Below are 25,083 nucleotides of genomic sequence, written 5' to 3' on the forward strand. Positions count from 1 at the left end.
TTATGACAGGGAGTCCATGGGGCCCTGTCCCCTTCTCTGCCAGTCTGGCTGTTCTTTTCCATTTGGCCTGGAGCTCAAAGTTGGAAGATATGAGGGGAGATGGGCAGGACCCTTCCAAGAGCACACTGCCTCCTTCTGAAGTCAGGTGAACCCCCAGGTTCATGTCCATCTCCACCACTCATACTGGCTGCAAGAGCCTGCCCCAGACCCCCCAAGAGAGACCTCAGTTCCCCAAGATCCACAGTCCCAGGATGGGGAAGGGACTCCCACCTGAGGAGTCCTCAAGGCCAGGAGTAGGGGAACTGAGCTGAAGGCCAGCCCGCCCGGTCCCAGCTCCTACCTCCTTATCCAGGGAGGCTTCCAGGTGCAAGGGCTTGTCCGACATGAGGAACTGCCTGGTGGTCTCGGCTGTGGGCTGAGGTCCCGGCCTCTCTGGGGCATACTGAACCTTCCGGATGACCAGACGTACAGAATTTCTAATGCAGACGGATAGTGTGAAAGAGGACCAGAGTCACCTACCTTTATGCCCTTTCTTTGCAATTCTTACATTCCTATCCTGCTCAAGAGGCTGCCATAGCTCCTCCATCACCTCAGAATCCAACCCACTGCAGAAGTCGGCTTAGGGACCCAGTCCATCTTCGTCCATTCTATTCCCAAACCACTGTGTAGAAGCACATCATTTGGGTCTATCTCAGCAGGATGGTAAGAAAAGAACTAACTGTTTTCACTTCCTGTCTCTCTGTGTCACCTAATAGAGAAGTTCCTTACATACTGCTATATCTTCAGCATCTACGACAATGCCTGCCATATAATGTATACAGTGGACCCTGGAGTTATGATCGACCTGATACATGAACAACTTGGGTTAGGACCGGAATTTTAGTTTTAACTTACAAACAAAGTCTTGAGTTACAACCTGAATGTAGGCTGCTTGTGCTTATCAGATACAGATTTAACCCTTAAAAAGTTCTGGAAGGAACATTAGAACATCTTTTCCTGGGTGGAGTTAACTGAGAAATCCTGGGCCAATGTCTCTCTAACAACTCTGAGATCTACCTGTAGACAGAAGAGAGACTTTGAAGGCTGTGTATCGGAGCCTGAGCCTTCAATTGACCAAGTTGAGTTACAACTAGCCCTCAAGAATGAATTGAGTGCATAAGTCAAGGGTCCACTGTATCTATTAAGTGAAAATATGTGACTGGAATTACAGCTCAAAGGTAGAGAGCCTGCCTAGCATGTGGAAGGCCTGGTTTGCATCTCTAGCACTGCAAAAAAAAAAGAAAAGCAGAAGGAACAGAGGCCCCATAAGAAATGGGTTCTTGAAAGATTCTGGGGCCCAGCTAGGGGATGTAAGCCAGTGAAGAGGTACCTCAGTGAGACAACGAAGGCTCACAGATGAGAAGAGCCTAGGGAAGTTGACAGAGAGAAGTAAGGACTTGGGAGATGGGGAGGGGACAGGGACTCAGTGAGACCACCTCACTGGCACAGTGGGAGTGCTGGCATTCCCATTTCTGCAAGCTACCTCCGTTCTCTGGAACAGCATGACCTTGAGTATATTCACTGCTCTGTGCCTCAGTCTCCTCATCTGTAAACTACTGACAGCAACAGGACCTATTTCTAAGGATTGCTGTGAGAATGAAATGAATCTGCACCTATCCAGGACTTTGAACATGTCTCATACATAATGGGCCCTTAGGAAATTATAGTTACTACTGGTATATCGTCATTACCAGAAAGTCATTGGCATGGTCTTAAATATCCCCTCAGTGGTGGGGTGAGGGTGGTGACTCCCAGTGTTGTCTGTGCTCCTTTGCTCTGGCCAAGCTCCCTGACACAGCACACAGCACCCTTCTTTCTCCTTGGTCTGAGGTCTTAAGAGGAAAGGGGACAGAGAATCCAGAGAGGAGAGTCTCCTCTGCCCACATACCTGGGCTGCCCAGGGTGCAGATAGAAATGCCTCCAATACCACCAACAGCCACAAGGTGGCAAACAACCCACTCCCTAACAGGGTGCTGTACCCTTTGCCGCGGGACACAGGGGCATCTTTGGGAGCTGAGGCCAGGCGTGCCAGTAGGCAGGGCAGGGTCTGACCAAGGAAGGGCAGCCAGAAGAACCAGGGGCCAGCTGCTTTCGGCCTAGAGGAGTGTGCTTCCCCTCTCTGAGGCGTCGGCTGCCCCCTCACTCTTCCCTGTGTGGTTCACCTCTTCCCTCCACTGCTCGGGAGGCCTCTAGGACACACAGGCCCCACCTCCCACCCATGCCCTCCCAGGAGGAAAATGGAAATTGGGATGGCCTGAAGGCATCTAGCCCAACACTGAGCGCAACCTGAATTTAGGGAGTGTTCCAAAAATAAAAAGACCTGAAGCGTGAAGGGGAGGAGCTAGAGGCAGGCAGATGAGGAGGAAACTGCCGGTGTGGTATGAAGGAGAAGAGATGAGCACGCTGATTCAGCTCTTCCTCTGACTTGCCCCTGGGGCTGTCCCCTCCCTCTCCACACCCCGTACCCTCTCACCTTTTGTGGATCTTCTCCTCCAGGTTCTCTGCACAGAAGGCTTTGACTTCATAGTCCACACCACAGGCCTGTGGAGGAGGCAGTGCTGACCACAGGGCCTTGGGGACGCAGGGTCTCCAGCACGTGGCCAGCTCAACCTCCCATTACATGAAACAGGCCGCTGGCAAGGAACGCCAAACTCCTGCGGCCCCACCCCTCGTGGGCGTGACTTCAAAGTCCTTGGTCAGCTTCCCCACCCAGCTACCCACAGAGCTGCTCCCAGTTCCCCTGACACTGCTGTCCCATCCCAAACTGCCCTAGCTGGGTGTACTCTTGGGACTCCTGCCTCTATCCGGGTGGCTGTCTTCATCGAAGCAGCCAGCACCCAGAAATAGCAACAGACAGCATGACTGGGGGCTCCTAGAGGGCGCAGACCCCTTACTGGGGGACTTTCTCAGTATTCCCCAACAACACAGGGGTTAACTCTACCTCAGTTTCCCCTAACAATAAAGGGGTATCACTGCCTCACAGATGAGGAAGTGGGCTCTGAGGTCTGGGGCCTGGGACACGAGTGGCACCACTTCTCTCTGAGCCTTAGTTTCCCCATCTGTGCCACAGCGGGGCTCAAATCACCATACAAGATTTGTGGGGCTATGTGAGGCCAGGTGAATGTCCTTAGGACATTTAGAATATTTTGGTTCTGTTGCGGCCAACACCAGGGCCAGCAACAGTGACTCAGGAGAGCCTCTGACACATCACCGAGTACGGGGGTGAGGGTGAGCCTGCAGCCTCATCTGAAGAGACTGGTTGTCCAAGGAAGGACCAGCAGGCCTAGACCCAAGGAATCTTCAACAGGAGGAGTGGCCCTGTGTGTCCAGAACATCCCAGGGAGAAAGCCTGGACCTGGACAGATGTTCTCTTTGGGATAACTTACCTTCCCCGTGTCTTCGGGCCCAGGCTGCAACGTCACGGAGCATGGGAGGTTCAGAGGGATCTGTTCAGAAGACAGAAACCATCAGACCCATCAGAGCTACCACTGCCCTGCCCTTGCCTCATCTCATTCCCACACACCTGCCACAGCAGGGTCCCCGAGGACTAGCTATGTCTCCCGCAAGAGACAAGGAGCCCCTAGAATAGGCCATGTCTTCCCAATCAGAGGCCCCTCCAGTGAAGTCAAGGACTTGAATCTGGTTTCTTTAAGGATTTAGCCCAGCCCAGTCCTCACAGCAACAGCTGAAAAATCTTTTCTTGATGTCTGCTGTGGTAGGCAGAATAATGGCTCCCTAAAGATGTTCATGTCCTAATCCCCAAAATCTGGAACTCTGTTATCATTACTGGACAAAAGGGACTTTACAAGTGGGATCAAGATGGGAGGAATAGCACGGATGAGTCAGACTGGCTGGATATAACAACCAGGGTCATGAAAGAGGAGACAGGAAGCTGAAGAAGAGTCCAGGACAGAGGGAAGGGATGTGAGAAAGACTTCCCTTGCCATGAGGACATAGATGGAGTGAAGAGGCCAGTAGCCAAGGCATTTGAGTTGGAAAAGACAAGAAAACTGATTCTCCTCTAGGGCCTCCAGAAGGAGCCCATTTTGAGCATCTGACCTTCAGGACTTCAACATCATAAAGTTGTGCTGTTTTCATCGATGTGTTTAACTGTCACCAAGTTTGTGGTGTTTGCCACAAGAAACTAATATAGCTACAAGATGACTTGGTATTCCCACTCCATTTGGAAATGCTCAGAGAAAGGGAGGGAATTGCACTGTACCATAGACTCAGATAGTGTAAGGAACAAGAAATTCTGAAATTCAGAATCATGGCTTCTTGGACTTGGAAGGTAGCAGGGCAGGAGGTTGAAGCTGAACAGCCTGTGTGTAGGGAGACACCTTATCGTGACCCAGGGGCCAGAAAGAGTTCCTTTCTTTTCTGCAGCCTCCCCAGGCCCTCTTTTCTCCACCAGCAATGTGGACTCAGGAGAGTCTGAGGAGTAAGTAGCCCACGGGAAGGGTGACAGGACCAGCAGTGGCCGGAGAAGAAACACTTACCAGCTAGAATAAGTGACAGTGCCTGGGTCCAAAGGTACACTGGTGGGGTGGGGGACCAGAGCAGCTGCCCCTGCAGCCCCCAGGTGCTTGCCCCAAGCACTCCCTGCAGTGGCACTTCTGAACGGGCCCAGGTGGGTGGCAGTCCCTACCTCAAAGGTGAAGGGGTACGCGTGCTCGCCCAGCTTCTTGATGAGGCGCTCCTGCAGCCGCGTCAGGGGCTTCTTGTCCTCTGGGGCTGGTGGGAAGGACTGCACATTGGCCACAAACAGGTCTTTTCGAAAGGTCAGGCCCAGGACATCTAGGTCCTCCCGGCCATAGCGGAAGGCGCAGGTCAGTGTCACGTAGACTGTGGGGAGCAAGGGGCACTGATCAAGGGTCTGGGAGAGAGCACAAAGGCTCCCCGATGTGCCAGCTGCAGTCCTGAGCATCACCCCACTGGAGGCCACAGGTCCGTCCCTGGGTCCTATGGGGTGGGTGTGTCTCCCTCATAGGAGCAGAAACTGAGTACTTGGGTGGCAGGTTTCTGGGCAGAAGTGGGAGATGCCTGCCTTCCCCCCACCCATTCCAGAGGCACTGGGATGGCCTAACAGGGCAGAGGGGGCTGGAGTAGACAGCAGGCATGGGGGTGGGAGCAGAGAGACAGCAGAGGACAGGAAGCAAGTGTGGGCACAGGGTCCTATCTCAGCCCCATCCCCTGCTCCTGTCTCCCCACTAACTTTGCACAGTCCGTCACCTTTTTGTTCTCTGGCCCCTGATCTACTGGCCCTGGTAGCCTAGCTATGGTCATGACACATGGATGAGAAAGTGCTTAGGCATTGACAAGTTCTCCCTGGCTGTGGTATTCACTGGGGTTAGGGGGGCACCAGTGGGATGGGCAGAGAGAGGCAGTAAGATTATCTGATGTCCTTTCTGGAAGTGTGAGGTCGGTAAGGAAGGTGGAGAGGGGACCACAGCCTACCTCTCCTCTCTTTGAGATACTCAGGATCCACCAGGACCACGCCATCTGGGGGAGACAGAGAGAGAGCAGACCTCCCACCTTCACATCCCAAACCCCTGAGCCCTCAACACACACCCAAATCCAAATCTAGCTATATCTCCATATAAAAGCCTCAAGAGAGAAACAGGAAAGCCATCACCCGGGCTGACACTGGACTTCCCAGCCTCATCTCTACCATGCCCTCCCAGCCTCTGCTCTCCGGGACCAGCTATTTGACTCCTTGCAAGTTACTTAACTTCTCTGTTTCTTCATCTGTTAATAAGAATAATATGGGTCTGAAGGCCGGGCAGGGTGGCGCACGCCTGTAATCCCAGCACTCGGGAGGCTGAGGCAGGAGGTTCGCTGTGGGTTTGAGACCAGCCTGGGCTACATAGTGGGTTCCAGGGCAGTCTGAACTACATAGTGAGACCCTGCCACAAACCCCCACCCCCCAAAAAAAAGAAAATATGGGTCTGAGACCTTTAGGACTAAGTGTACTTTGGAATTCAGAAGCTTTGAGCTGCACAGAGGCACTGTGATAAGTGTTCCAGAGACTAAGCACCACCCTCTGCGGGACATGCACCCTGCTATAAAAACCATTAGCTCCTCCTCTGCACAGATACACTCTTACGCCATGTAAAAGGACCACACATATGACACGGTCCCACAAGATGATATCACCTAGTGACATCGTGCTCATCTCAATATGTAAGAGTATACCCTATAAGGTTCAGGCAACGACAAAATTACCTCATGAGGCATTTCTCAGAATGTGTCACCGTCGTTCGGTGAGGTATGCCTATCTTCCACCAAGAGGCTAACTATGGCATAAATGGCCTCACCTGAGCTTTGCCAGCAGCCAAACCCTGCCTAAAACCTAGAACAGAGTTAGGTTTTCAAGACATTCTGGATTTGAGATCTGTGGACTAGGGGCTGTGATCCATAGCCCCTACTTCACGGGGCTCGTGTGAGACAGGGGCAGTCTGTGTCAGAGAGCACACGTGTAGAATGTGTCACTGGTGTGAAGGGCATGGACAGAGCCTGGCACAGGCCAGCACAATGGAGAGTGTGGAATGGGCCTGTGTCCCTCATAAAGCTTTCACTTGGGAGCAGAGTGGCCAGCTGGACATAAAGGACATTTTCTCAGCCTAGGAAGCCAGGAGCACTGGCTCGGGGGACACCTGCCTGGCACCCTTAACTCATCTCTGGCCAAAGCTTCCTCTTGCTCTGGTTACACTGCCACCACCAACCCCATGCTGCCCACAGCTGACCCCCCTAGGGAATCTCAGGCATAGTGCCTGGAAGGATCCCAATCCAACCCGTCCTGGGCAGGTCCTAGAGACAGCTGGTCAGGGCATACCCAATAAGGCCCCAGAACCTGCCCATGCATCTTCCTTCCTTTTATGGTGGGTATCTCCTCTGGGCCATGTCCTGCTCTGAGCACTAGGGGTTCAGTGAGAAACCAAGCAGAGTCCCAGGGGTGTGCAGAGAACCCCTCAGGGTTGTCATGGGAGGCTGCTTGGGGAGGAAAGCTGCAACCAGACCTCACAGGACAAAAAAGGGTCACTGATTAGGCAGGCAGAGGGAACAGCATGGCTCTGAGGCCTGGAAGCATGGATTCTGGAGGCTGGTGGAAGACCACAGAGTCCCATCACCTAGGCCAGGGGGCTTGGGCTGGTGCCCAGATCTGACAGGAGTAGTTAGCACAGGGAGACATGACCAGATCAAACTAGAGGGCAGTGTCATAATGGACAGAATATTTCTCACTGTGTGTCATGAGATCAACCCTGGACAGTGCCCTCCTCGGGGCCACCACAGAGCCCAGCATGAAGTAGGTGCTCTCAGGTGCCAGTGTGTGTTGGGGAGCTGCTCCCCTCCTGCCCTCACCCTCCCAGCCTCCACAGCTGTCCTTAACAGGCCAATAGCTGTGTACAACATTGGCCTCAGAGCCTTTGGAAATGAAGCAGCCCACAGCCTCTGAGGGCCCAGTTCAGGCAGAAGCTGCCAATGACAGAGGGCACTGACCTTTAGAAGACACAGAAAGTGTTTGGTGTCCTCAGACAGGGATAGAGAGAGAAAGTGGGGTTGTCCTGCCCAGGACCACAAAGAGAGGGGCCTGAAATAAAGCTGGTCCTTCTGCAGCTTCCTAGACCTGCGCACATCTCACTGACACCCTAGGTCCCTGGCTTCAATAGTGGACAGGTCTTCCTCCTGCTGAGCTGAAATCGGCCACTATGCTCTGGAACCATGAGGGTCTCTTCTGCCCTCTGGCCCCAGGACAGCCTCCAGGGACATGAGGAGAGGTCAAGTTCTTTGGGACTATTTCCCAACAACACATTCCATTTCTTCACCTGGACTTGGCCTCATGCAGGCTTCAGCCCCATTCTCCCAGCCTGTCACCTCCTTTGGCATCACTTTGATTTGTCCATGTCCTTCTTAAAAATAATACATAATAACCTAACTTCTATGGCTTCACTGGGCCCATTTATCAAATGGGGTGATTCTGGGCCTCCCTCCCTCAGCTGTGGGAAGAGGCAATGAGCCAAGAGTCTTCCAACAAGAGCAGTGGTTCTTACTAGGGGCAATTTTGCCTCCTGAGTGCTTTTGGCAATGTCCAAAGGCAATCCTACTGCCTCGGTCTCCTGAATAGCTGAGATTATAGGCTGTTGGCTTCCAAAGATGTTTGTGATTGTTATAACCATGTTATAGATGACATTCCTGGCATCTAACGGGTAGAGGCCAAGGATGCTGCCAAACATCCTACAATGCATGGGACAGACCCCAACATGGGATCATCTGATCCCAGTTGTTGAGAGTCCTGAGGACAGGCTGGGGATTTAGCTCAGTGGCACCACGCCTGCCTCACAAACACAAGGTCATGAGTGAGTTGGATCCCCAGTACCAAAAAAAAAAAAAGTCCTGAGGATAAGAAACTCTGAGCTCCAACAATACCTTGGAAGGTGACTTCATCCATGACCCAGAACCCCCATGTAGATGAAAACGATCCCCGTTTCACAAACTCCCACTTTTTGCCATCAGGAGGCAGCAAAACTAAGGCTTTCTGCAGAGCCTGACTGGCCCTGTACGGACTGGCTCTGTGACCTGGAACAAGTCATGGAGCCTCTCTGTGCGTCATTGTCCTTGTCAGAAAAGCAGAGATAATAATCGTAGCTGCCCCGCTGTCTGCTGTGTCATCACCCTCATCCTCCCTGTCACATCGAGACAATGTCCCCGTTCTCACCTCCACCCTTCCCACAATTTCCTCCAAGGGCCCCTGCACACTGGAAAGGAAGCTCAGAAGACTTTGCTAACTGGAGCAGGAGCATGCACCCTCCATCCTGGGCCCTAGGCCCCTCCTGAGGCTGAGCCAGCCCTGCCTCCCGCTCCCCTTCCTGCCCTCCAAGCCCTCCATGACTCACCCACAGGGTCCACAAGGTCAATGTGGTCCACAAAGTCCCGCTTTCCCAGGTAGACGGTGAGCTAGAGGAGAGACACAAGGGCATTGGCAGCTGTGGGCAGGGGAGGGCACAGGCCCTGCCCTGGAGGAAACCTGGAGCCACCCCTGAAACTCCTAGCCCCATCCCTAAACTTCATCAGAACCCTACCTGGACTTGGAACCTCCCTGAACCCTAAAGCAGGAAGCCGCTCACCTAAAGACTTGTTTTCTGAGGTAATGAGCAGTGGGGAACTGGACCCCACTAGGTAGCCAATCTGCAGGGAAGAACCCCCCAACTAGACTTCTAGAGGCTCAGAATGCCATCCTACACTTCCTGCTACACAACAATTCTGATGATTTGGCCTCCACCAGATTTCTCAGATACTTCCTCTCCATGACCTCAGCACCCTTGCCTTCTGCTGACAGCCTCACAGGCCCGGGGCTCCAGGGTGTTCTCCCCTCCTTAGCTAGACTGGATATCCTAAAATGCAAATCAAACCGTGCCACCCCTGTCTGAAAACCCTTTAACAGTTCCTCAGTGCCCAGAGGTAAGGATGACAAATGGCTCTCATTCCAATTGTCAACTCTGATTGATTAATCCATCAGGGCTTCCCTGGACTGTGAAAGAATCCAAGATGGAATCCTGGTGCCAGGGAAAGGGTTGAGAGGTGATTGGTAATGTCTGCCGTGGGCCCTGAACTGGGATATGGAAGCTGCCATGGCATTATCTGCCAACCCAGGCCAGGGTCTGAGTTCCTAAACCCAGCCGCCGGTCTCCCATGACTCAGTCTGCAGCCACGACAGCCTCTGCTCCCACTCCTGCTTCCTCTTGACAACTGAGGACTCAACTCCCTGAGGTGTGCTACAGTCTGATTTTAAGGTCCTGTCTGGAGCACCTCTCACCTTGCTTTGTCTGGAAATGCATCCCTCCCAGAGGAAGCCACCCCTGACTGCCCCGGCTGGGTCCTGCAGCCACGGGCGTCCCTGTATCTCACACTTGGTATGGAAACGACCCATCTCTGTGTCCTCAGCACCATCTGCTGCGAGTGATGTGCCTGATTCATTCAGCACACCCTACCCCATCCCCAGTTTTGGCCCAGACCTGGCATGGAATGGTAGCAGTATTTATTTGCTGAACTGAGGAAAGTAGGGCCTGTGGAAAGAAAGGGGGTCCAGGATAACAAAGTGACAGCAGGGGGCTCTCACACCTGCTTCACCTGGCCCATGGCTCTTGCTTGTTGGCTGGTACTCTATTTATCACACACTTCTCTATGAGAAGCCAGCTCTTCCCCACCAGAGCTGGACCCCCTAAAAGCCAGACAGAAAATTTCCTGCCAGACCACTCCCATTTGAATAGAGGGCTCCTTAGGAGAGACTTGTGTCACCCATACCCCAGAAGTGGCATCTGCTCCTCTCCACGGAGCTGTACACTTCCACAGAGACACAGTTTGCTCTGCTGCCCCCAGAGAGGCTCCCAGAGAGGATTCCAGAGGCTGGGCTCAGGGAGGAGCCGGGCACCAGCTGGAACACTCACCTTTCCATTGGGGCTCGCCTTCTTGAACACTCTGTGGAGAAATAGAGAAGTGAGGCTAACATTAGCATAGCCCACCCAAGCAGGCCCCTGCGGCCGATCGAAGCCCCGATGGACAGCAGAGGCCTGTGGTAACTTCCAGACACCATGCAAATGTGGAGCTGGAACAGGGCCGGCATAATCAGCTCTTACCATCTCCATCACTACCTCCACCTAAGCGGCCATTACCGCCGTTCCAGCCCTCCTGGGATACCCAATGGACCCCAAAGCTTATTCTTCACATGGCAGCTGAGAGAGGCTCAAAACAAGTCCACCAATTCACACGGAGGAAGAGCCCCAAGTGCCTGTGAGGTCTGTGTGATCCAGCCTCACCCGCCTGCTTTTCCTCCCTGAGTCACCTCCTGTGATTCTCCTCACTCCTCCCAGAGTCACAGCTCCTTGCTGTTCCACAAACCAGGTCAGCTCCCGCCTTGGGGCCTTTTCTCTGGCAGTTCCCCTTCCCTGGATTACCCTCCCCACACACCTGCTTGCCCAACCTCACTGCCTGATTTGATGCTTTGTTCCGTGCCCCTCCTCACCCCAGTCCTTTTGATCCACAGCACTCCTCACTCTCTAAACTGCTACACCGTTTGCCTATTTTTCCATGCCTGGCCTGTCTATTCCTCCACTGTACCCACTCTACAAAGTCAGGGCCACTGACACATGGCAGGCATAGGGAACAGCTGGCCTGACTGCTGTTCACTAAGTATGTGCTAATGAATGGCAGGTAGCAAGCCAGGCGAACGAATGAACTAGTGAAGGAATCCACCATCTGATTTGACCAAGACACCAGGGCACAGGAAAGGGAGGGACACACCCAGGGTCACACTGCAGAGCACTGGACACAGAGCCAGGCAGCGATGTGGTCCACAGTTCCTGAAAAGTGCATGCTTGACTTCCATCTTCCCTCCTGTCCTCTCCCCAGCTGTGTCTGGGAGCCTGAGAGCCCCCCGGCCCACCTACCCTCATCTATCCCACAATTTCTCAGAACTGTGGGGAGGGAGAAAAGAAAAGTGAAAGACAGAGAGCCAGAGACGAGAGAAGGGAAGAAAAATAATCACAAGCAGAAATGCAGCAGACACAGAAAGATGCAGCAGGCCCACTGGAGGCTGAGAGGGAGTGCACGGCCCACATCCTGCCCCTTGGCAGGAGGTCCATCCGGCATCCAGGTAAAAGACTCCATGTCCAGGCAGCAGCTCCTCTGAGATGTACAGGAGGTGGTGGCTGCAGTCTCTGTAACCCTCACCCCCACTTCTCCATCCCTCACTTCTGGGTTTCCCAGAGACCAGTGACGGGTCTGAGCACTGCTTACAATGAGGAACTTGACACACACACCCCCCAATGGGGGGGGCTCTTCTCCCCGTTACTGTTTGTCACTGTCGGGAATGTGAAGATGCCACAGTTGCCTGGGCTGTGATAATTGCTAAAGTGAGAGAAAAACAGATCACAAGGTTTGCACCAGCAGCTCCCAAGCTGGGGCTGGGCCTGCAGAGGAGACTTGAGAAGTAGACCGACCATGGGACCCCGCTGCTTCCAGAAGACCAGTTGTCTCCACCCAGAGGGAGCCCAGTGTTTGAGGGAAAGGAGAGGCCACAAATGCCCGAGACCTCAAATAACTGAAGCAGGGACAACCATTCCAGTGGCTGAGGGACAAGGGGCAGCCAGGGCACTGGAGCCAGGCTTGGGGAAGCAGAACTCAAGAAGGAAAAGAGGGAAGGAAGGAGCTAGGATCTGTTGAGTGGTTAATTATTTCTCATAATAGCACTGTGAAATGGGTATTTTACAGATAATTAACTTAAGGCTTGGGCCAGGGTTTAGCTCAGTGGTGCCTCCGCCTGTCTCGCAAGTGCAAGCTCCTGAGTTCAATCCTCATTCCCAAAATAAATAAATGAATAAATAAGTAAAACAAAACAAGCCTCAGAGAGATGCAGTAATTAGCCCAGAAATATACACCAAGCAAAGGGCTAGTTCTGGGTCCAGACACAATTCTGCCTCCAGAAGCTGGGCATGCTTTCTACCCAACCCTGTGGGCTCCTAAAGCAGGTGTTTGTATCAACATCCGGAATAACAGAAAACAGAGGAAATCAGGACAGGAGGGAGAAGGGAAGAGGAAGAAATGAAAAGGTGAATAGAGGCAAAGGCTGAGTGGGGGTGATGGAGGCGGGGCAGGAAGCACAGCCAGCAGTGGGGAACGTCCTGCTGCTCATCTAATCAGCACCAGGGCCATGTCCTCCAGGAAGCCAGGGCTTTGATGGCTTCCTCAAAACAACAGCAGCAGCTTCCACAGTCCCTAAGAGCAGGCTTGTTATGCCCTAGTCATGCCTCCCAGTGTTTTCCCACATCTCTGCTGATCTTCACGAAAATCCCGTTTCAGAGACGTGGAAACTGAGGCCCAGGGAGGCAACCCATGGACTGTCCAGAGCCCACATCTGTCCATTCACCAAGCCAAGCCTGCCCTGTAACTCTGCCAGCCTCTTACCCCTACGGGGTGGTCCCAGTTTCCCAGGACCCCAAACGCGCAGCCCCAAACAGACAGCTCTGCCTGTCCACTCTGAAAATCAAACACCAACCCCTGAGCCTGTGGGTCAAACCAAACCTGCTGGCAGGGGAGGCTGGGTTTGTCTGCTCTCAGTCCCATCTGTGCCCCCACAACTCCATCCTCAGAGCTGCAGCTGGTTTCCCACAGGAGAAATACCAGCAGGATGCTGGCAAGGAACAGAAACCAGCCAGGGTAGCTCACAAAAAGGAGAGGGTACGTTAAGGAGGCAAAAATCTCACGGGAAGGATGCGCAGGCAGGATGCATGGGGGCTGGAGCCAGGAGCAGGGAAGCCATCGGATCCTCAGGCAGTTGCTCCCTCTCTCCACCTCTCCTTCTGGGACTGCATGTTCTCCCAGCTGCACAGCGGTCTGTGCAAATGCTCCATTGTCTCTGTGGACCAGCTCTCTGCTTACTCAGGGCTTTTCTGTTCCTTCATCCTTTTGGCTTGCATGTGACTCACACTTCACTCCTCTTTCGACTCTGCCTCTCTCGCTCAGCTTCCCGCTACTAACTGGCTGAATGGCCCAATTCCAAATTCCCAAGAGAGAAATGTGATTGGTCCGCTTTCATCAGGTGCCCCACCCCTGAGCCAATCAGCTATGCTCAGGGTATATCATGTGATCCAAGAAGTAGGAGTAGAAGAGAGGGTATAATGTAGTGTTTTCCAAACCAGGGTTCACAACACACTAATAATGGAATCAACTTAAAAGATGTTTAGATTTTAATGAAATGGAATAGAGTATAATAGAAAATATGAACATGCACTCGAGGTAGAAAGGGTATGACAGATATTACTATATTCTCCAACATTCAGTTTCCCTCTAAGGCTGGGCCTTTGGAATATCAAACATCTCCGGTCCTATGCAGTTGGACAAACCCACATGGCCTGCTCTGGCCAATTAAATAGGAATAGAAGTGGGCCAGGGATTTAGCTCAGTAGTGCCACTGCCTGCCTCACAAGCGCAAGGTTCCAAGTTTGATCACTGGTACAAAAAAAAAAAAGGAATAGAAGTGTCACGTGTCACTTCCAGACAGATGCAATTAAGCCCTGGAACACGATTCCATGTGTCCTTTGTATTCACTTTCAATGGCTGTCCTAACAAATTACCACAAATGTCCTAACAAATTACCACAAATGCCTTAAAACACAAATTTGCCATCTCAGTTCTGTAGTTCAAAATGGGCCTCTCTAGGCTAAAATCAAGGTTTTGAAGGTCTCTGTTTCTTTCTGGAGTCTCTAGGAGTGAATCTGTTTCCCTGCCCTTTCCAGCTTCTCAATGCTGCCTACATCCCTTGTCTCACGGCCAACCTCCTTCTGCCACCTTCGAAGTCAGCAAGAGCAGGTCAGGTTCTTGCCACATTGCATCACTCTGATCTTCTCTTTTGCGTCTCTCTCCCACTTTTAAATATCCTTAAGATTACACTGGCCTACCTCAATGATTCAGAATAATCTCTTATTTTGAGATCATCTGATCAGCAAATTTAATTCTACCTGCAACTATTATCACCACAATGGTCGAGGAGCAGGACATGGACTTTTTTGTGTAAAGAAGTCTTCTGCTGCTGAAACCAGCAATGGTCTGGATGGGGAAAGCTATATCCAAAGGCTCTCTCACTTTAAAAAAAAAAAAAAAAGCATTTTAGCCACTATGTGGTTTGTCACTGCAGTGCAGAGCTCTCCTTGCTGATACCAAGAGTAGAAACAGAACATGATGGCACATATCTCAAATCTCAACACTCTGGGAGACTGAAGCAGGAGGATCTTAAAATTGAGCCCAGTTTGGGCAATTTTGCAACTTAATATGACTCTGCATCAACATTTTTAAAAAAATACTGCCAGGTGTGGTAGTGCACACTTGTAGTTCCAGCACTGGGAAGGCTGAGAGGCAGATGGAATACTATGAGTTTGAGGCCAGCCAGGACTACATAGTGCATTCAAGGTCAGCCTGCACTACAGAGGGAGACCTTGTCTCAAAAAAACAAACAAAAAATGTAAAGAGAGGGTGGACTAGGGATGCTGCACAGTGTGAAGGCCCTAGGTTCAATCTCCAGTACTGAGAAGAAAAATAAAAAAGTAAATAGCATTCAGTGAAACTTGTGTTTTAGGTGGATGTGTGTGTGGTACTCCGTTACAGTGTAAAATGAATTTCAGGCTTCAAGTTTTAAAATGTTTAATGTGGTAAAATGTGCCCAAACAAAATGTGTTCCATCGATATTTGTAAAGCCCATTAGATGCTTTTTTCTGATTGTACTACATTAGGATGGTGCGGCCAGGAAGACAGGCAGGTTGACTGTCCATTAACCAGAACACTGGCTTCTCCACTGAGCTCTATTCCCTACCTGCAGCATGGGGTGTCTGTTGGTCAACTCTGACATTAATATTCTGCTGCTTCTCAGTGAGCCATCAGTCCCACTGCACCATGAGTGACTCAGGTGAAGTACCTTCCAACACAGATTATCCAACTAGAATTTATCATTCTGTATGGCACAGCTAAGTACTGGAATATTATACAGCACTAAAATTATAATTGCATCTTTCATAACAGGTATAATATTCTGCTGGATAAATCTAGAATCAAAACAGTACATTTGGCTAAGCTCAACTTTATACTCAATAAATACCAGTGAGGTATAGGGACACATGCCTGTAATCCCAGCTACTAAGGAGGATAAGGCGGAAGGTTTTCAAGTCACCCTGGGCAACTTAGCAAGACCCTGTCTCAAAGTAAAAATGTTAAAAGGGCAAAGGATATAGCTTAGTGATAGAGAGAGCACTTGCCCAGCATGGGTGAGGCCCTGTGTTCAATCCCTAGGACCATAAAAAGTAAATAAACAGATATCTAGGGAGGGAGGGAGAGAGGGGAAGAGGAAGGGAAGGGGCGGGGGACTTCATATTGTTAAGATCACGATACCCTTCAAATTGATCTATGAATTCAGAGCAATCACTGTCAAAATCTCAGCTGGATTTTTTGCAAAAATGTAGAAACTGATCCTAAAATTCATATAGAAATGTAGAAGATTCAAAATAGCCAGAATAATATTGAAAAATAGAGCAAATCTAGAGAACTCACATTTACCAATTCCAAAACTTACTGTAACGGTACTATTATGAAGATTGTATGGTACTGGCATAAAGTTATATAGATCAATAAAAGAGAAACAATAGGACTAAAATAAACCCATATAAGTATGGTCAATTGATATTTGACAAGGCAGTCAAGGTAAGTCAATAGTTAAAGAACAGTCTTATCAACAAAAGATAAAGGAACAACTACATATTGATTTGCAAAAGAATGAAGTTATACCCTTACCTCACATCATATATAAAAATTAACTCAAAATGAATCAAAAACCTAAATATAAAAGCTATTTTACATATTTACAACTTTTTAAATGTATAACTATAAAACTATTAGACGGTCAGGCGTGGTGGCTCACACCAGCACTCAGGAGGCAGAGGCAGGAGAACTGCTGTGAGTTCAAGGCCAGCCTGAGCTACATAATAAGTTCAGAGCCAGCCTGAACTATAAAGTGAGACCCTATCTCAAAAAAAAAAAAACTATTAGAAAAAAATCAATGTAAATCTTCATGACCTTGGATTAGACAATGATTTCTTAGATTGAACACCAAAAGCATAAGCAACCAAAAAAAAAAAAAAAGAATGGATAAAAACTTTTGGCCTATATAGGTCAGTATGGAGAAAGTTAAATGGCTACCCACAGAATGGAGAAAATATTTTCAAATCACGTATCTGATAAAGGTCTAGAATCCAGGGTATGTGACGAACTATTACAACTTAGAATAAACAGGCAAATAACCCAAAAAAGGCAGCAATGGATTTATGTGAACAGGCATATCTGCAAAGAAGTAGCAAATGAGCACACAAAAAGATGTTTCACATCATCAGTCACCACAAAAATGCAAATCAAAACCATAGTGATGTACTTCATACCCACTAAGATGACCATAATAAAAAGGATAATACCAGGTGTTGATGAGGGTGTGAAGAGACTGAAATTCTCATACATTGCTGGTAGAAATGCAAAATGGTTCGTCCACTTTGAAAAAGAGTTTGACATTTCCTCTACATTAAACTTAGAATTGACATGTGACCCAGTGAGTCCATTCCTAGGTATATACCCAACAGAAATGAAAACATGTCCACACAAAAATCTGTACATGTATACTTATTGCAGCATTATTTAAAATAACTCTAAAGAGAAAAAAAAAACTAAATACCTGAGTGTGTAGCCTATAATCCCAGCACTATGGGAGGCTAAGGCAAGAAGGATCCCAAGCTGGAACCCAGCCTGGGAAACTTATAGCCTTTAGTGAGATCCTGTCTCAAAATTTAAAAGGCTGGGGATGCAGCTCAGTGCAAAGGCCCTGGACTTAATCCTAGTACCAAAACAAAAGCTAAGTATCCATCAACTGATAAATGAATTTTTAATAAGGCATATACATAAAATATACTATTATTTGACCATAAAATAGGGTAAAGTACTGATTCGTGCAACAATGTAAGCAGACCTTGTAAACATCACACTAAATGAACAAAGCCAGACACAAAAGACCACATATCATGATTCCACTTCCATGAAATGTCAGATTTGGCAGTCACAGAGACAGAAAGTAGATTAGTGGTTGCCAGGGGCTGGAAGGATTAGGAAGGAAAAGGGAGTGACTGCTAATAGGTTTGGTGTTTCTTTTAGGGGTTATAAAAATGTTCTATAATTGGATAGTGGTGATGGTTACGTAACCTGTAAAGGTACTAAAAAGCACTAAATTGTACACTAAAACTATGAACATTATGGTATACACATTACAACTCAATTTTAAAAAGAAAGGAAAATTGGAAAGAAAGAGAATGAATAAAAGGAAATGTGCCTAAATATTAACAAAGATTAAAGAAGACTTCACCCACCCACCAACTTCTTTATTTTAATTTTTCCATGTTGTACATGAACATTAATCACTTCCTAAGGATATTTGGGCTTTCCTAACAAGGTACATCTTAAGTCTCTGAGAAAGTGGAGCCTAGAAACAAACAGTTAAATGAAGTCAAGAAAATTTAACCCTAACTTCTGAGTGGGTAGATGTTAGTGTCTGAATCTACGATTGTAAGATCCGGAGCCTACACCTCTGTAATTTCTCAGAGCCCTCCCAGACTGTGGCATCTGCCAACTGTGTTTGCTCCCTCTTTCTTCAGAGAGCCCTCCCTGACTCCCCCAGGGTCAGGTGCCCCCCAGCTCCACACCCAGCATGTCCCACTCACAGCCATGTAATGATATGCCAACTTCTCCTCTGCTTCACTTATAAAGCAGAAATGAGAGCAGAGATTTTAGTTATGTTATTGCTAGTGGGTGCCTGGGACACAGCAGGTGCTCAATAAAGAAATAAAAGCCAAATGAATGTTGCTGAAATGAATGCTGTAAGACAAGATCCCTAAGACGCTTGGATAGATGGTGGTGATGACCCTCATCTCTGGGTGAGTGGGCTCCAGGAAACTGTCCTATCACTTCTGCCATCTGGCTCTCAGGATCAATGGGCATCAGGCTCTGAAAACACTTCAAAGTGTCCACATTTCAGGAGGTCAGAGTCTCTATGACAGCAGACACACTCCTAACAGGCCTCTGGGCCTATCATTTGTCATATTTGTCATTCACTTACCTACTTAGTCACCTAGCCCCGCCAGGGACAGGATCTGGGGACAATAACATGAACAATTTGTGAGCCCTGCTAACAGAAGACTGTGGTATAATCTAGTCAGAGCAACCCTCCAAGATTGATGGCCACCATCCACTTCCCCATGAGCCAGGTGCTGTGCTGAGCACTCCACCGTGTTATCAAGTTATCCCACCCAACCCTTCCCATATTTCAGAGGTGAGACTGGAGACAGAGACTCCAAATAACTGCAGCAGTCCCAAAACCAGGACCAGAAAACCCATACAGGGGCTGGGGATGTAGCTCTGTGGTTCCGTGCCTGCCTGGCAAGCACAAGGTCCTGAGTTCAATTCCTGATATGGCAGCGGGGGGGGCATACAGGAGAGAAACACTGTAAATGGACCACCTGTGGGAAATCACTGAGACAAAACACATCTTACTCAACAGCAGAAACGTTTTCTCAGAAGGACTACACATGAACACAGATCCACTACCAGGGAATTGAGAGAATACTGGGAACAATTCATTCCTCTCTGGGTATCAGGAAAAAAATCTTCTGAATGCATTGAACATGGGAAGACCTTCAGCTCTTCTCTCAATCTGTAGGTAGAATCAAAAAACTAGCATCAGGAGGAAAAAAATGCCAGTTCATGCTCTATGTGTGTCACAACCATTGACTCATTCCTCCTACATCCCTACTACCATCATCCTATTTTAGAGATGAGAAAACTGAGGCACAAAGAGGAAGTAACTTGCCCAAGGTCCCACAGCAAGAAAAAACTGGAGATCACACTTTTAAGCACACGCAATACTGGGTGTGTGGTTCTTTCCAGGGAGTCAAGAAAGGCTTTAAGGGAGGATATACCAGTGAGGGGATCTTCACAGGCACACAGATATGCCCCAAGAAGTGATGGCAGGGGGAGGCTCGAAGAGGGTGACCTGAGGCCACTGGGTGCTTGGAAGATGGCAAGCAGCTGGGTATGGCTGGGCTGGAGGAGAGGCCCCTCACTGCGCAGACCTCAATGGACAGACATGACCTAACAGGATAGAGAGGATTGTGAAGGGCCTTGGATGCCAGACTAAGGAACTTGGACCACACAGAAGGCAATGGAAAGCAATAGGCCCTTGAGGGGAGGGAAAGTGATTATCCAGGACTGTATTTTGGACACCACGGTATATGGTTCCAGCCCTCCACCCCTCAGCTTCCCCCTACTCTGCTCCTCGTGGCAGCCAGAGCTCAGCTGGAGGTGAGCGCCCTGCAGGGGGCATTCACTCTCAGCTGAGGCCGCCCTACATTCTGACCCACTTTCCAGGGTGTGAGCACAGCCATCAGGGAGCAGAAGCAGGGAGGCGCGAGGAGCAGGCGGTGGCAGCAAAGAGGTTCCAAGGGCCCTTATCACCGTCTCCCTGAGGGTGGGTTATTTGTGTTCAGGCCCGTCTGCCGTGTCGGAGTGTCACAGCCTCCACCACCACCCACTGTCAGAGCCCTGCCTGCTTCCCGCCCTCAGAACACCTGCTTCTCAGGACACCCCAGCAGGAAGACAGGAAATGTCACCCTAGTTCACAGATTTCCCAAGACTGCATGAGCTTGAAGGGTCACAGTACAGTGTACCTGTTTTGTTTTCCCAATGGAGAAATCAAGGTCCAAGGGACAAAAGAGTATTGTACTGGGGCCAGCAAGCAGGCTCAAAGAGATTTTCTGGGGTGCATGAAGTCGGTTTGGGATGAGGACCCTAGGACTGCCTGTGTCCAGTCATGCACCCACTCAAAATCTCATCATGCCCCCCTTGGGCCTGGCACAGGGTGGTGCCTGGTGAACTGAGTGAACTGAGGGGTAAGGGTGGATGGACAGGGTCTGGCCAGGTTGGGCTTCTAGGATCTGAACTGCCCACAGACTTCTAGGCAGACAAGCCTCTTGCCCTTATGTACTTTCTGGTCATGGTCCATATTTGTGAAGATTTTCAGGAGTTACAAATTAAAGAAGGGAGTGGAGGGGTTTAGCTCAGTGATTCCGCCACCTGCCTCGAAAGCACAAGGTCCTGAGTTCAATCTCCGGTACCAACAAAAAAGAAGGGAGCCACCAGGTAGCCAAGGGCAGAAGGGAGATTCTCTTAAAGAAGTTTGGTCCATTTTCTGATAACCTAGGAAAATGGAGATATGAAAATCAGAGGCTAATAAAAATATTCCCAAGCAGACTGGCAGCTGGACACCAAAAAGCCCACAGCCCAACCCTGGCTGCAGTCCAGCCTTCACAAGGGCCAAGAGGCAAGAAAAGAAAGAAAAGAAGGCCACAGAGGAAAGAGCTCAGAAGCCAGGCAAGCAGCCCCTGCCTACGTCCTGTGTCACCTGGGCCCTGAGGTTCCCATCCTCTCTGTGGCTCACTGTCCCTTGTCTTGAGAACAGGGGTGACATCTACCCTGTCAACTGGAGACAATGGAAAGACATGGTACCTAATAGGGAACCCCTGAAAAGGGAGCTGATGTTATTGGCACTGTAATGATGATTATCTCACCCCCTGATCAGTGTTCTGTCCAAACCCATGCTCTGTGGAGAGCTCTTGCCCTAATGTCCCTCAGATGAGAAGGCCCTGGGGCTGGCAGGAGATGGTTATATGACGCTCCTGGAGACAGGGAAGTCTTGCTAGTTGTCTCTCTCCTTCCTGGCCTCACACAGAAAACCCAAGCTATGATGTTCTCCCCCAGTTTGGACCTCACATTGCAGAAATTCCAGAGACAAGCAGGCCCCACCCTCCCTTCACCCTGGCCTTCCCAGCCTTCCTATTGGTTTCTAACTGCAGTCCTTCCCACTGTCGCTCCTGATGTCACTTCACCCAAGAAGACCTCTTGGCTACTTTGGTACAAAATGCTCCCTCACTTCCTTCTAGTCATCTTTCCAATTTCCCTTCTTCCTTCTGTTTTTCAAAATCCTGGACTCTGTTCTTATGTGCGGGAGATACAGGCCCTCCCTGGTGCCCTACGTGTGTCTCCAGGGCACAAAACCCTCCCCTCCATAGTTCAGTGGGTCGGGGGAAGGAACCGCAGGCCACAGAATGTGCCGCCTCAGGCACCTGGCACGGATCAACCCTCTCCCTCCTGCTCCCACTGACCCCCAGCATCCACAGTGGGCCTGCACAACACCACTCCTTAATGGATACCCTGGGACTGGAAGGGTGACAAACTTCAGACAGCAGGCACTGCATACTCCTTCCCTGGTTATTTTCTTTAGTACGTAGTAGGCGCTTAGCAAATATGCTGAATGAACAACAAGTAAATGAACCAACAACACCCAAGCCCTGAGCTTGCACTTGGAGAAAAACAGGACCAGAGCCAAATAGTAAATTAGAGGCAGCGGCAGCCTGGCCACCAGGACAAGCTGTGCATGGCGGAGGCAGAGACAGGGCACTCCAGACACAAGACAGTCCATTATCTCCCCAGGGGAAAGATTTTATTCGAAGTGCTTTTTGTTTTTTCCCAAATTGAATGTGCAAACTTGTAGGGATACAGAATAACATATTATAGTACTATATATTACATGGGATACTCATTCAGAAACATTATTTCCTTCCCATTCTTACATTTCAATTTCATAAAGTGTCACAAGGGACCCAGTGTGGAAGCTCATCTCTGTCCAGTGACAGACGCTCTGTAGTCAGCCAGGAGGGCCTCTGTAAGGACTCTGGTCTGAAGCCTGAGGGGTAGCTCTTGTTCTGAGAAAGAATTTTGAGGAAAAAACTCAGGCCCAGATATGATACCTAGAGAGAGCTAAGGCTAGACTGGCTAGGCTCTTAAGAGCTGATTGTCACCACATTTTTAGGGATTTTTTTTTTTTTTTGAGACAAGGTCTTGCTATGTAGTTCAGGCTGGCCTTGAACTTACTATGTAACCCAGGTAAGCCTCAAACTCAAGACGAGCCTCAGCCCCTGCCTCCCAAGTGCTAGGATTATGAGCATTCGCTACCATGCCTGGTCATTTTTAGGAATTTTTGAGCTAGCTGTTATGCACAGTTGCTATCGGTAGTTCTCAACTGGAGGTAAATTCATGCCCCAAGTGATATTTGGTGATGTCTGGAGACACAGTGGTGGTCTCAGCTTGAGAGAAGGATGCTACTGGCACCCATCAAGTGGAGACAGGGGATGCTGCTTGCACGGTGCACAGGGTGGTTCCTGCCCCAGCAAGAGGTCTCCAGCCCCAAATGTTCCTAGGGCTGATGTCTAAAGGTCCCAATACATTGGAAAATACTTACAGTTAAATAAATCACATTAAAGACAAGGGAGCACATACCCAGACTAATCACATTCGAAGGCTCTCACTGAGATTCCCCGGCATGCTCTTAAGTCATTAATGCCTACTACAACCATATGGTGGGAAATTAGGCAATGTTATTTCCCGTGCATCTCTTCTCAACTCCATGTTCCATGGCAACACATTGGTGGTGTGAAATCCATGGTGGGAGAATTGACAGCACAGAAATCAGCAAATACTGTGACACTTCCACCTTCCATTTTTTTTCTGAATGGTCAGATGTCAACAGCAAACCATTAGGTATAATCCTAAAGAAGCAAAGAGAAGCTCAGGAGCTAGGAAATCCTTCTGCATTCAAGCCCGGCAGATGACTCACCACCAACCTACTATACGCAATGTGCAAGGAGGATCTGAAAGTGGCCACACATACAGACTCTGCACATACACACATACACACACCTAAACACGTTCCTACAGATACCATATTCACCACACATATACACAGAAACCACACAAACAACAGATACCCACACCACAAACACACAGAAAACACCCTATACCGGACACATGACACACACATCACAGACAGTTGCCACACATCATATATGCTTCAGGTGTCACACCACATGCATACCACATGCTCAAACACAACACACACACGGTGCGCACCCATTCTCCACACACACACATACATCACCCACCCATACACTTGTCACCTATGACCTCAACACACATGCACCACATACACACACACACACACACACACACACACACACACACACACACACATGCGTGCACGCGCGCGCTCCCATGTAGCCTTTTACCTAGCAAAGGAATAACTTGAGTAAAGAGCAAAGTAAGAATCTAACTGACACACCACGGTCTTCTGCTCCATCCTTGCTCATACACCCCGACATCTGGCCACTAATGTAAAGATCTCAACACTCACCAAAGGGGCCATTTCAGTACCCCTGGAGATTCTGGCTAAGTGGTTCCTTGGCCCTAACTTGCACGCGGCTCATGAGGCTTTCAGAGTTGAATCTGGCCTTGGTCCCTTCCCAGAGTCCAAGCGAAGCACTACCTGGGGCATTCCACCCGCCAGGCCACCGCAGCTGCTTCCAGATGCTGGTATATTGAAATTTCTATCTCCAGCCAGACGCTCTGTGACAGCACACCTACCAACCCTGAGACATGGCTATTCCAAGGTCCCCTAACTCCTCACACAAGTCCCAAACAAACTTGCTGCACACATCGTCCCTCCGACTCTGCCGAGAGATCACACACAGGAAGTGCTCAATGCACATCTCAGGGATCAAGGAATAATGATGCAAATTCCACAGAGAGAAGTAAACAACAGCAACTTCAAGGTGAGGCAGCAAGGAAGTCTTACCCCATTTTACAGATGAGCGTCCTGAGATGCAGTGACGTTCCAGGGCCAGCCAGGAGCACAGAGGTACAGGGTGGCCCCCGTAAGACCCAGAGCTAAAGGCTGTAGGCAACACCAGCCGAGCCAACCCAGCCCTGCAGATCACTGTCCCCAGCCGGAGCGAGGCGTCAGTTACAAAGAAAAGGAAAAGGCGTTCCTGATACGTGTCCTGTTTCCTCTCCTCCTCTGGGCTTCTCAGGCCATGGAGAGCGGATGTCTCTTGGCTGGCAGCACTCAGCCTGTGCACAGACACGCTGAAGGTGAGGGTCTCCCTGGGCCCCTGTCCACCCCAGCAGTGTTCCCAGCATGGACATAAGGGCTCACTGGAGCAGCCCCTCAAGCTTCCTTCCCACCCAGGAGAGCCTCTACTCCTTATCCTCACAGCCAACACCTTCTGTCCTTGAAAAGCCACCTCCCCTGGAAGCCTTCCAGGTCACCCTCACTGGATGCAGGGGCCCCTCTGTCTTCCCTGCCTTCTTGTCCCACAGCAGCCTAGTCCCTAACTGCGCAGATCATTCTGTGCCTATTGCCTGTGGGACCTGAGCTTTCCATGAATCAGGCAGAAGGTCCCAAAGGCAGAGCCCAGCAAATAGGGTTTCTTACCTGAGAGAACACAATGAGCCTCTCTTGTTAAACAGGGGTCCTCCCTGAGGGCAGAGGTCAGGGATCTCTCTGATGAGGAAAGTGGTCAA

General features: G+C 49.8%; 1 protein-coding gene across 5 annotated transcripts in view; it reads right to left on the minus strand.

The window, feature by feature from the left end:
* Positions 1–25,083, minus strand: part of Arrb1 (arrestin beta 1) — a 77,148-nt gene that overhangs the window by 14,946 nt on the left and 37,119 nt on the right. Inside the window, exons 1-8 of one of the 5 annotated variants that reach the window (XM_010603305.3) lie at positions 24,356–24,417; positions 10,485–10,515; positions 8,934–8,994; positions 5,497–5,541; positions 4,688–4,884; positions 3,426–3,485; positions 2,513–2,580; positions 341–476 (exon numbers count right to left, since the gene is read on the minus strand). In XM_010603305.3, coding sequence (XP_010601607.1) covers positions 341–476; positions 2,513–2,580; positions 3,426–3,485; positions 4,688–4,884; positions 5,497–5,541; positions 8,934–8,994; positions 10,485–10,515; positions 24,356–24,360 — 603 coding nt within the window. In that variant the 5' untranslated portion in view covers positions 24,361–24,417. Of the gene's footprint in view, positions 1–340; positions 477–2,512; positions 2,581–3,425; positions 3,486–4,687; positions 4,885–5,496; positions 5,542–8,933; positions 8,995–10,484; positions 10,516–13,298; positions 13,566–24,355; positions 24,418–25,083 lie in introns of those variants that run through there. The other 4 variants (XM_010603302.3, XM_033764223.1, XM_010603306.3 and 1 more) reach the window with 4 other exon arrangements.

Source organism: Fukomys damarensis, unplaced genomic scaffold (assembly GCF_012274545.1).
Source record: "Fukomys damarensis isolate Sample0158 unplaced genomic scaffold, DMR_v1.0_HiC HiC_scaffold_16, whole genome shotgun sequence".
Taxonomy (NCBI): domain Eukaryota; kingdom Metazoa; phylum Chordata; class Mammalia; order Rodentia; family Bathyergidae; genus Fukomys; species Fukomys damarensis.